The 12,097-nt window shown below is 64.9% G+C and overlaps 1 protein-coding gene across 4 annotated transcripts in view; it reads left to right on the forward strand.

Annotated features, from left to right (window-relative positions):
* The window catches only part of FAM53B (family with sequence similarity 53 member B), a 106,997-nt gene extending 102,088 nt beyond the window's left edge, over positions 1–4,909 (forward strand). For all 4 annotated transcript variants that reach the window (XM_039237907.1, XM_039237908.1, XM_039237909.1 and 1 more), the window contains exon 5: positions 4,381–4,909. In XM_039237907.1, the coding sequence (XP_039093838.1) occupies positions 4,381–4,749 (369 nt within the window). In that variant the 3' untranslated portion in view covers positions 4,750–4,909. The remainder of the gene's footprint in view (positions 1–4,380) is intronic.
* Positions 4,910–12,097: the final 7,188 nt, after the last annotated feature.

Genomic DNA, 12,097 nt, shown 5'->3' on the forward strand with positions numbered 1-12,097 from the left:
GAGCCCGGTTCTTCCAAGTCCGGAGCTCCGTCCGAGCCCCTCCATCAGGCCTTCCGCCTGCAGGGGCCCAGGGAGGCGGGACTGAGAAAACCCACCTGTCGTCCTTGGGGTAGGGCAGTCACGGGAATGCGGACGCGGCTCTCGGACAGCCCGCCGGTGCCCTGTCTTCGTCCACGGGGCCCCCGCAACCTCCAGCCTCCTCCCGCTCTCGGGAGAAGTCTGTGGTCTTCCCGCCAGCCCTGTGCCCCGGCTTGTTAGTGATAAAGCTGCGGTGCAGTTCAGCTAGGAGATGGTTCTGGAGTCCTCCCTCGGGCTCCTCCAGGCTGGCACCAGAGCGGCAACACCGCAGCGGGGAGTGAGCTCGTGGCCCGGGTCGGCGTGTGCGGCAGGATGGGGCCAGGTGTCTGTTGAGCCGGTGCAGTTTCCCAGGTGGGGTTTGGGCTTTAGCTTGGAGCTGAAGGCAGAGATGCTGTCAGCTGGGGGGGCTGTGCCCCCCCCAACTCCTCACAGCCCGGGCTGGGGGTGGGGGGCTGGGCGCAGAGTAAGCTGCCATCGCCACCCAGGGTCTGATGGGTCTTCGTCTCTGTCCCCAGGGCTGGGCCAGGGGGCTCCCGCACAGGAGGGTGTAGGAGTGAGTGTCTGCACAGAAAGGGCATGTGGAAGGGGGGGCGGCCGTTCCTGGCTGGGAAGCCCTGGGAAGACGGGCGGGGGCAGGCTGGAATGTGGCTGGCCAGAGCTGAGGTCTGGCAGGTCTGATGGGAACATCTTGACATTTAGGGGCTCCGTTCGGAAGTCGCCCCAGACTCTAGCGCTGGGGTGCTGAGCACTCCAGCCACGGGCCTGAGGCCACACCGATCACTCTTTCTGATCCTTGTGACCTGAGCAGGCTTGTGCCCAAGTGGGTGGCCCATCCCCGGGCCAGGGCTGGGCCTTAAGAGAACAGAGTTTGGGGCGGGGGACTGTTGGTACTGGAGCAGCCCTGTCACCCAGGAACCATTTCCTGTGCTCACGGGGCGCTTTGAACTTTGCAGCTTTGCACAGACAGTTTTGAGGGCACATGGGCCTCCAGGACTCCGACGGGCCTCTGCAGTGTCCCTGAGTGTGAGCCGGGACAGGACCCTGCCCCCAGGGCATGGAGGGCACAGGGCAGCTGTGGGCCCTGGGTGTCGGCAGGCACGGGCTCAGCCAGGGGCGGAGGCTGGGCAGGACACACACACTGCCTCACTGTGTCGGTCGCATTCCTCCCCGGCAGGTGGGGCATGCCACCCGCCGAGGCATTCGGCGGGCGGGTCTCGGTTTTTCCTGTGGCTTAGGTGGCTGAGTTTTGAGTCAACAAAGCTTTCAAGGTGACATTGGGTTTGCAGCCAAGGAGCAGGTGCCTTTGGGGACTGTTGGGGGTGGGGTTCAGTGACAGCCTGGGGTTTGCTTCTTGCCTGCTTCAAAGCAAAAAGGACCCTGTTATTCCAGACAGCCGGAGCAGGCTGGACGCCGGTGCCATGGCCACCCTCACAGCAGGTGGGCCGACGTCCGTGGGTTGGAGCGTCTTGTCTGAAGCCCTGGGACTCACTCGTGGCAGAGCCCAGGACTGGAGTAGCCTGCGTGGCCTCAGTTCTCTCTAGGGAATACTTGAGGCAAACGCTGGAAGGTTCCAGCAAACTGGGGTCCCCAGCACCCTGCTGCTGGTGTGGCTAGTGTTTAACATGCTTCGTGCCTGGACTCACCCCGACACGTTTGCCATAAAGTCAGGCGCAGAGGCCTGCACCCTCCCCCGCCTGCACCTTGAATCCACCAGGTCAGGTGGGGTGATCAGCGCAGCCAGGGAAGGTGAGCATTTCTGGTCTGGGTTTATGCCACGTTCCCCGCTGTTTCCAGGTCACGGCTCACAGGAGCCACTGCCACCTGTTCGGGTGTTCCGCACACTGGGCTGAGCAGACATGGCTGGTCCCCAAGGGCGTTACCTGTGACTGCTTTGCTGCACATCTGGTTCCCGTCGGACATTGTTATTGTTATTTTGTAACAGATATCACATCGCTGCTGTGTACATGGGGCACTTTTTACTTTTACTTTTTTTTTAAACATTTATTTTTGAGAGACAGAGCGTGAGCATGGTGGGGGAGGGGGTAGAGAGCAAGGGAGACACAGAATCTGAAGCAGGCTTCAGGCTCTGAGCTGGCTGTCAGCACACAGCCCAACGCAGGGCTCAAACCCATGACCTGAGCTGAAGTAGAACACTCAACTGACTAAGCCACCCAGGCGCCCAATTCTGATGCGACGCAACTCCTACAGGGCAAAGAAACAGCCTGCTCGGCTGGGGTGGGGGTGCTCGGTCTGGCCCCCCGGGTGCCAGGGCTCCCCGACACGTCTGCACCTTGCCCCTGCGCCTCCTTTGTCCAGGGCAGCGGGGACCCAGGCTGAGGGGGAAGGTGGACAGCCCTGTGCGGGCAAGGCCATCTGCCTTCTGTCCCGTGCCCCCTGCCCAGCTCTCCTGTCCTAGCTCACATCCAGACAGGACGGGAAAGCGGCTGGGAGGCAGAGCAGGCCCCAGAGACCCGCCCCCCCCCCCCCCCCCCCCCGCCGTTGCAGGCATTTGGGGCCCCCGCCCGCTGCATCAGGCTGCGTTGTGATCTGGGAGCCTCTGTCTCCAGCCCTGCGCCGTGGCCGGAAGGGAATGTGTGCACGCAGACTGAGGCCGCAGCGGCCCAGGCCCGGGGACTGAGGGCCCCCAATCTGGTGGGGTCCTGACCAGGGCGGGGGGGGGAGGGTTGGCTTCCACCACGGCCTGGGCCAGCATCGCGGGGCTGATCAGTGGCCCTTCTCTCCTCAGTCCTAGCGCTCTTCCCCGGAGCCCCCCAGCACCCCAGCCCTCAGCCTTCTCTGTTAATCAAAAGATTCCAAGACCAGCAAACCCTGCACAGTGGTTTGCTCTGGAGGGTTCGGGAGCAATGAAGCATGCACACGACACTTCCTGCTTGTCTTGTCCTTTTGCTGAGCCTGTTTCGGTAGCTTGTTTGCCGTGACAGCCGGTGGCCATCTTTATTTCAGAGTGACCTACAGACACTGCAGCCTGTGGTCTCCAGGCCCCCGCCCTCACTCCCCTGTGCCCCGCAGCACGCAGGCTCCTGTCCCCTGCCCTCCAGCACATGACTTCCCTCGAGTGCCCTCTGAAAAGAGACTGCGTTGCTGCTGGTCCTGCGGGGGGTCCCCAGGGCTAGGCGGTGGGCACCTCTACCCATCACAGGCCTCTGCCCTGATTTTTGCTCTGTTGTGAAAGCAGGCGTTTAGCCTGACCCACTTGTGCCCAGGGCCGGTCCTGCCCCGTCCGGACGACAGGTGTCCCCAAGCACCCATGGATCCTGTGTGAGCTGCACCCGCCACTCGGGGTGGCCCCGGGCTGGCCCCACAGAGAGGGAGCTCTTGGTGGGTGGGGAGCTCTTGGGAGCCACACTTTGCCACCGGGCCTTGCCAGAGCGCTGCAGGACAGGTAGGGACCTTTGCCTCTTCACAGGCGAGGCAGCCGAGGCCGGGGAGGCCGAGCCCTGCCTCCCCTCCAGAGAGCTGTACCATTCCCCATCCAGGGCCTGTCGGGGTACAGGGGGATGTGACCTCCCTGACCTGACCCCCGCTAGAGAGCCTGCGTCTCCGGGGGGAGGAGGGGGGCTCAGGGTCCCCGGAAGGCTGTGATGTGCACCAGGCCAGGACGCCAGCTCTGCCCTCCTGGCCCCATCTCCCTCTCTGGGTCGTGGTGGGCGGGGGGAGGGGGGGCAGCATTGGAGCCTCAGGCCGAGGTTATTAGTAGGTCTGCAAATTAGAAGGCTGTGTTCCTTCCAAGGCCAGAGAGTCTTCGCCTCCCCTTGTCTGCAGAGACAAGCTTTATGGAACGGTGACCGTGGGGCATTTGAGTTACTCTCTTCTTTTCAACTCAGCAGTGTGACAAGGAATATTCATTTTGGTGCATTTTCGCGTGCAGCCTGAATTGTTTTCTGAAGACAGAAATCCTAGAAGGGAAAGTGCCTGCTGAGGAACGGGGTGCACTTTGATCAGACGACCTTTCCGAAGGTGGCCCCCTGGGTTCCGAGCCTGCCCTGTCCACTGCAGCTTCCCTACAACTGGGCGGGAGCAGGCTCACACTCTTCCCTGATTTGTGGGCGAGTAACTGGATTTGGCGTCACTCTGTTCCCAAGTGTTCGTACCAACTTGTCGATGGCCCCCCCGTCCTTGCCCAGATGTGGGGGCGGCCGGGCTTTGGTGGGCTTCCACCGCCCGGAGGACCCCATCGCCAGACAGCCGTGGGAGCTGAGGCCTGGCTCGCCGGGGAGTGTGGCCCTTGGGCTCCGGACAGGCTCGTGACTCCTAGTGACCTGTGTGTCTGTCTCCCCACAGAACTGTCAGACCTTCAGCAGCCTCAGCTGCCTGAGCTCTGGGATGGAGGACTGCGGCCCTCACAGCCCCTTCGCCCTCCACGTCAGCAGCACCAGGTCCTGGACCGCCTTGCTCTCGGCCTCGGCTTCCAGCCTGGGGGGCAGGACCCCCGCCGGGACCCCCGTCCCCGAGCCTCTGCCCCCGGCCTTGGACGACCAGCTCGCCTGCAAGGAGGAGCGGTGCTGCGAGGAGTCGGGCGGCTGCGCCCTGGGCGAGCACTGTGGCAGGAGTTGGGGGCCGGCCACGGCCTGGCGGGACCGCGGGGTGGCCGGGAGCAGCCCCTGCTCCCTGGACGGCGAGCTGGACATCGAGCAGATAGAGAACAACTGAGGGGCAGCGGGCGCCGGGCGGGCACTTGACGCGGGGAGCCCCACCCCCGGGAGCTCCCTGAGGGCATCGGGACCCAGGGAGCCTGCGCTCTGGCCCCGGAGAGGCTGTCCCGCCCGAGGGCCCGGCCCCGGCCCCTCACCAGCACGGGCGGCCCCTCCCCCCCCCACCCCCCTTCCTCGCCAGCCACCCCCCCACCAGGCACCTCGCGCGTCTCCCGCAGGGCTGGACGCTCTGCGCGTGCAATTCCCAGGGGGGCTGGTTGGGGGGCTTGTGCTCAGGGCCGTCCGGTGGCGTCAGGCCCTTCCGACCTCCTGCTCAGGTTGATTTTTGGGGAGTCGGCCCCACAGCTTCTTTCACTCCGTTTTATTCCGTGCCTTCTGCCCCAGGTCTCCCTGCTCCAGACTTGGGAAGGTTCGGGAGATGCTTCCCTCTGTAGTAACACCGGAACCATTTGGCCTTAATTCCAGGTGCGGGAGACAGAGGCCCCGGGGTGCTGAGGGTGCTCCCCATGCTGGAACCCTGGGGGCCTCTCATGAGAGAGCGTCTGCGTCGGGTAGATGTGGGTGGATCTGTTGGCCGAAAAGATAGACCTCCTTGGCCGTCCTGTGGCGCCGAGAGCCTGACCGCGTGGCTCTCCGCCCCTCTGGGGGCCGCTCAGGCAGGTTGGCACATGACAGCCATTCTCTGTGGCGAAACTGTCACTGAGTGCTTAGCTTAGTTGATGCAGGTGAGTGGAGAGATGTCCCAGTAATGGGAACCCCTTGAACACGTTCTCAGGAGGCAGAGCCGGGAGCAGGTGCACCGGGCCCTGTGCACATTCCGGGGGTGGAGGTCTGTCGGCCATGCTGGGGGGCCAGACTGGGGGCGCGCGGGGCCCTCTGCAGAATTCTAGCACGTTCTCACTGTCTGGTGGGGACTGCCGGCTTCCATCGGGCACACCGGCCACCTCCGGATGAGCACCCCTGCAGGTTGGTGGGCGGAGCAGGGTGTGCCAAGTGCCCCCAGCTCCCCGTACCCCTGTGGGCTCCCCGCCCACGGGGACCCCCGACGCCCTGAGGTTTTGCTCTCAGGCAGCCTGGCTGGCAGACACCCCTCATGGGCTCTGCTCTCTTGGAGTCTGGCTTGTAGCAAACCTGGCATCTTCCGCAGACAATGGCAGTTGGGTCGGCCTATGAGCGAGTGGCTCCTTTCCTCATATGGCTAAAAATAACTGGTGTATCCTCTGGAGTTTGCTGATATGTAACAAAGGCACGTTCGTAGCCTCCTTGCTTTTGCTCCTCTTTTGTGGATAGTGGACGCCTCATGTCCGCAGCGTGAGTACACGTGGTTCTCACGAAAAGACCCTCTTTGGGAAACTTTACTTACACCTTCACTTCTTTACTGGATCAGAAGCTCCAGTTCTGGTGTCTAGATGGCAGTTCTTAAAAATCGGCCATAAGATGCTTGTAGAGAAAATCCCAGTGTCCCCCCCGCCCCGAGGTCGTGTCGAAGGGCCTCAGGTCGGACAGCACAGTGGTCGTGTGGTACTGGGTGGGACCCGGGCCAGAGCCAGCTACGCTTCAGTGGCTCCCACCAAAGGCACGTCCCCTGGGGACCCTGGAGAGCCAAAGCAGGGAGCTCGTGGCTCTGGGCAGACACGCCACCTCCCCTGATCCCCAGCCAGAGGGTCACGGAGGCCGCCTCTTAGAGCAAACGTGGCAGGGGCCGGGGCGGTTGCTGAGTGACACCCGGCAGCACATGGTTTCAGAGAGCACATGCTGGTGCCTCAGAGAGCCCGGGGCAGGTGGCACCCCCCCCCCCCACTGGGTGGCCGCAGAGGGAGCCCTCCTTCCTGTGGAAGGAGGGGCAGGGCCCCAAGTGCTGCTCTCCACCGCAGTGGGGGAGCGAGCGCAGGGCCGGGTGGGCCTGAGCGGTGACCCCCAGCCGCCCTTCCTCAGGGTCAGGTGGGGAGGTGCGTGGCAGGGGGGTGTCACAGGGCTGGGGGGGGTGGGTGGCCTGCCTTCAGACCCTGCCTGCCCCCTCCTCCCTTCCCAGGCCTGGTGGCAAGGACGGACGGCCGTGGAGCTTGTGAAACGGCCCATCCTCCCCACCTCCTCCCAGGCCCGTCCCATGGGTTCCTGGACCCAGTCCCGGGGCACCTTCGGGCAGAAGGGACCCCAGACCACGGCAAGCCTTGGTCCTCCGGCCTCCGCAGGCCCCTCTTTGCTGCTCCCACTCCGGCAAAGCTCCTAGCCCAAGCCCACGACACCTGGCGGGGGGGGGGGGGGACGGCCATGTCCCCTCTGCTCCGAGAAGGAAGTGCCCCAGTTATTTCGTGTTTGGAGAGAGCCAGCCCCGTGGAGGAGGTGCCCCTGCACCGTCCAGGGAGGCACGGGCACGCCCCCCCCTGCAGACCCCAGGAGCTCGGTCTCGGGGCTCCCTCTGCGCATGGCCGTCCCCATGGGCCGGCGGGTGGGCTGCAGGCTCCCTGTGCGGGCGCCCGCGAACTCCTGCCCCTGAACGGAGCTCAGGGAAGTTCAGAGCCAGGAGGGAGGGCCCCTCCTGCCCGCCCCGGGCCCCCCCCCCCGAAATGACAAAAGCAGGGTCGTGGCTCCAGGAGAGCTGGGTGGGGAGGAGAGGCACCCCTACCTATTCCAGAAGGAGCACCTTCCACAACCGCCTGCTGGGGCTGCCGGCCGCCCGCAGGACCAGGCGGGGGGGGGGGGGGGGGGGGGCAGGGCTGCAGCCTCACGGTTTACACGACCGCAGACCCTCTTGCCTTACTTGCGGGGGAGCCCCGGGCCCAGCACGGGTGCCGCGGGCAGACCCGACATCCAGGCCACAGGGGTGCTTCTTCTGATCATAGTAGATTTTCATTCTCAGAAAGCCTTACTTCTCATCAAAATTTTTGTAGCAGGAAAGTTGTGTGAATTTGTACGCTGGAAGAAAATTTAAATAAAGGAAAAGTCCACGTGAAAAAAAGAAAAGGAACCGAAATGTTCAGATGGGTCTGCTGGTGCGGGGGGGGGCGTGCGATTTCCCTGATGCTGCCGGGGAGGGGGGCGTCCGGGCGCCGCGGGTCTGGGCCAGCTTCCTGGGGATTTAATTCACAGCCCTGGAGGCGTGAGCTGCGCCTCCGTGTCTGCCCCGGAGGTTCGAGTCACAGGCACTGTGCCCTTGGGGCTGTCCCCTGACCGATGACCGCTCTGGGCCTGGGCCCTGGGCGCGAGCAGTGCCCCAGGCACCGGGGCTCGGCCGGGCGCCGTGCTCCCCGCGCGGGCGGTGATGCCACAGCTTGCCACTTCCGCATAGTTGGTCAAACCCCTCCCCTTGGCTCCAGTCTGAGAAAATACTGCCTAATCGTTGAAGAGAAAAGAAGAAAAAAGATGGTAATAATAAGAAGAAGAAAACAACCAACCCAGACCATGGCAGAGATGGTGTAGCCTAGGTAGGATAGTCTGATCTTCTAGCATAGTCTCTTCGGCAAATACGTTGTGTGTGCAGCGCGCGGGGGAGAGGTCCCCGGGGCTCGGTGGCGGCTCGCGGGGCGATTTGGGGGCTGTAGCGTGCCTCCCCGAACTGGACGTTGTCGGTGCCGCAGAGCTTCGGGAAGGGTGGCGCCGGAGCGCACGGGGCCGGGTCCTGCCCAGGGCAGAGCCGTCTGGGCGCCGCCGTCTGCCGCGGCTGCCCTCCCCCGACGCGGGCCGCGACCGTCTTGCACTAGCGCCGCTCTAGTCTCTCAGGAATCTGCTTGTTACTCTTACTGTGTAAATAAAGCTTCCTGGTTCATTCCCCAGCCGCGGGGAGCCTGCCGTGTGGTTTGTCGGGTGCGGGGAATTTGGCGGTCCTGCCTCTGCCCACGGAAGCAGTGGCCCTGGGCTGGCAGGGTCAGAGCCTGGACCCTTCTGTCCCCTCCGAGCCTCGGGGCCGGGCCTGTAAAATGGGGAGAGCTGACACGTCTGAGCTGTCGAGAGGCTCAGATGCAGGCGGTTGAGTGAGCCACCGGGAGCAGGAGGGCTGGCCACGGCCACGGCCACAGCCGCGGTCACGAGGGAGCCCTCCTAGAGGCAGCGTCCAGGCAGCCCAGGTGACGTGTGTGTGCACGTGTTTGGAGGAAGAGGGGCCCGGGCCCTCACCGCAGCCGGGAGCCAGGGACCCTAGGACGGCAGGGTGGAGGTGCCCCCTGCGTGCGACTTCCAGGTCCCGTCTGGTGGAGGAACCCGCCTTTCACGGGGCCCGCGTCACGGAGCTTGCTTCACGCTCAGCAGCACTGAGAGGCGAGGCGACACGGCCGTTTGCTCCGGGTCACGCTGCTGCCGGGAAGGCCTGGCCCGGAGCCCTGCGGCCCGGGGACTCGCCAGCGAGGCGAGGACGCGGTGCAGGGGGCTCCGCACCCGGCGAGGGCAGCTCGGCTCCCACTCGCCTGGCCGCAGCCAGGGGGAGGCGAGCGCGTGCGGCCTGGGCCAGAGTGGGCTCCGGGGTGCTCGGCCCCTGCGCCTCGCGCTCCGGATCAGGGGCCCCCGGCGGGCCACGCTCGGGGGGTTCAGGACGCTCGCAGCCTGTTGAAGTTCTCGGGCGTTTGCCTGCGGAATGTGAGCTCAGGGTTTTTGCCTAGAACACCCCCCGCCGAGCGCCTGCGGGTGCTCCCTGGGTGTGAGGCACCGGAGCACTCCGGACTTTTCTCCGGTGTTTTCTTCTTAGCAGCAGACCCTGTCCCAGAAGGCTGTAAGAACACCTAATTTACGACACAGGTGAGGCATGGCTGAAGCTGGGGGTGGCGGGGACGCCCAGGGACCCTGCCTCATGTCCCCCGGCTTCTCCAGGAGGGGGGAGGGCACAGAGTGGCCCTAGACAGACTCCAGCCCCTCGCATCCCCTTCCGTGGCCCTGGGTGGGCCCCCGCCTCGCACTGGCCTCGGCACGGGGGCAGGGCGCTGGGCCCGCCGGGTGGCACTCTGCCCCCCGCCCGGCTGTCAGGCCCTCCGCGGACCCTCGCGCCAGGCCAGCCCACACCTGCGTCTGACGTCAGGCAGCGGAGGGAACGCGGGCCCCAGTGCCCCAGCAGACTTGCAGGAACAATCCAGAGAGTGTCGAGAGCCTTTCCCTTCTCGTGGAAAGACGGCCGAAAGGAAGCGGCCCCCAGCAGTAACTGTGGTCTGACCCTTAGTGACGTTAGTTAGTGACAACCAGTATGTTGTCGTTGAAACAGGGAACTCCAGCGGGAGAGAAACGGTCAGCCCACCGGGTAGTCACGCTGAGGTGGGAGGCGGCACCGTGAGCCCCCACGAGGTGTCCCCAGCTCTGTGCAGCGCAGGACCCCCAGGAAGGCCCAGGCCCCGAGGCGGGCATGCACGCCTGCGGTTGGGCTCTGAGTCTCCGGTCATGTCCTCCGGGCCTTCCTGCTGCCACGCGGCCTCCCTTCCCTCCTGGGGAAGCTGGGTTGGGGGGGGGGGGTGCTGCCCCTGCCCCACCTTGGGGTCGCCTGGGACTTTCTTGGCATCCAGCTCCAGCCAGCCCTGGACTTGGAGACGAAGTGACACACAGACACCCCCCCCACTGGGTGACACAGACCCCCCCCCCCCCCACTGGCAGCCCCGTATGAACCCGTTTTTCCCGGGTGCCATGTGGACGCTCGTGTTGGAAGGTCTGGGAGTAGGTAAAGCCCTTGTGCCTGCGAAGAGGTGACCCTGCATGGACTGTCCCCCTCTCCACCCCGTCTGCCCCGCCCCCTCCCAGAAGGGGTCTGCTAGTCACCCCCAGAGCCTGGAATGTCCTGCTGGGCAGCGTGCCTGGGCCCGGGCCGCTGCCTCACTCCAGGGCTCGGGGAGAAGGGCACAGGGGGCCGGCCTGATGCCTTCCTTGGGTTTCGAGGGTCCATCTCTTGGTGGCAGCTCTGGGGCGCACTCCTGACCGCAGACGGGTCGGGTCGTGAGGCCACTGCCAGCCCTGAACTCCGGCCCCACCCGTAGCCGATGGCTTCATCAGTCTGTGGCTTGAGAACTGTCCCCCCGCCCTGCTGGAGGGAGGGTCCAGGGGTAAGGGGCCAGCGCCACGGGTGGCACCAGGACAGGGGCCACCATCCCCAGCCAGGTGACAGGGCGTCCTGGAGGGGCCCGGCCCCCAGCGGGGCTCGGGGGGGGGCCTGTGAGGGAAAGGAGGCCCCCCTTTTACAGATGAGGCAGCCAAGGCACTTCAGTCCTAAGAACATATCACCAGAGAGAGGACGCCAGTGTGGCTCACCTGGAAAGTCACAGCCACTGGGACACCACAGGCCACCCCCACGGAGGGACTACAGATGACATGGATATGGGGTCAGACCTTGGTTCGAGTCTCAGCCCTGCCCTTATTACCAAATGTCAGCCTGTGGGCGGGTCCTCGCTCTCCAGGCCTCCATTTCCTTATCTGTAAAATGGGGCTTGCTGAATCCACAGCCCAGGGGCAACCCATTTTTCAACCAGACCCTGTGGGCATCTGCGCTCCCCGGAGCCGTCCCTCGTCCCTCGGACGCCTTCCCCGTCCCCGCTCCTGGGCGGCAGCTTGTCCACGGACAGAGAACGCCAGCCTGCCGTCTGCGGAGGGGCCCCGCCCGGGACAGCAGGCCAGGGCAGCCCGTGAAACAGAAAAGGAAGGAAAAACGAAGACCGAAGAGCCACAAGACAAACTGACCGGAACGTGGCCGGCCCGTCTCCTTGACGTTGCCCCCGCCAAGCCCCCGTGAGCGTAGCCCACCGCGAGCAGCTGATCTCCTCGGCAGCCGTAATTGGGGGGACTCTCGGGGAGCAGGCGATTTGCATGTCTTCCAGCTAACAGGCCACACGCCCCTCCTCCCTCGCCCGCGGGTGGCCTCTCATCTTGATGAAAAGACTTGGCCACTGGTTCCTCTTAATCCCGATTTAATGGCGGCCGGCCTGCGGAGGGGGGGGGGGGGGAATGTGACAGCACAGCCCCTGCGGTCCCTGGACGTCCCTGCCAGGGGGACTCCGGGTTCAGGGTCCAGCCTTTGATCCTGCCTCTGCCTGCCCTCAGTGGGAACCCTGCTGGGAAGGCCCAGGACTTCCTTTATGCAAAGTCGCCTCCCAGGACCTGTCCGGGTCTTCTGGATTGATCTGAGGTTTACTGTTGGGCTGATTGATTCTGAAACCTGAACCCCGGGCTGTGAGCGGATCCCGGAAGCCTGTGGCTCACCGCCGCCATCCACAGGGCCGCCCGTGACAGCAGGTCAACATTGGTCCCGGTCTACCCCCCACTCCCCCACCCCACCGTGGGGCCAAGGGCGGCCTGCTGTCCCCTCAGGACCTCCATTTCCCTGACGGGCTTGGGGCAGGTAAGATGTCTTGGAGCCCCGGCGCTCTGATGCTCGGTGGTTCAAG

The sequence above is a fragment of the Hyaena hyaena genome, unplaced genomic scaffold (genome assembly GCF_003009895.1).
Source record: "Hyaena hyaena isolate Hyena2069 unplaced genomic scaffold, ASM300989v1 scaffold_129, whole genome shotgun sequence".
Classification (NCBI taxonomy): domain Eukaryota; kingdom Metazoa; phylum Chordata; class Mammalia; order Carnivora; family Hyaenidae; genus Hyaena; species Hyaena hyaena.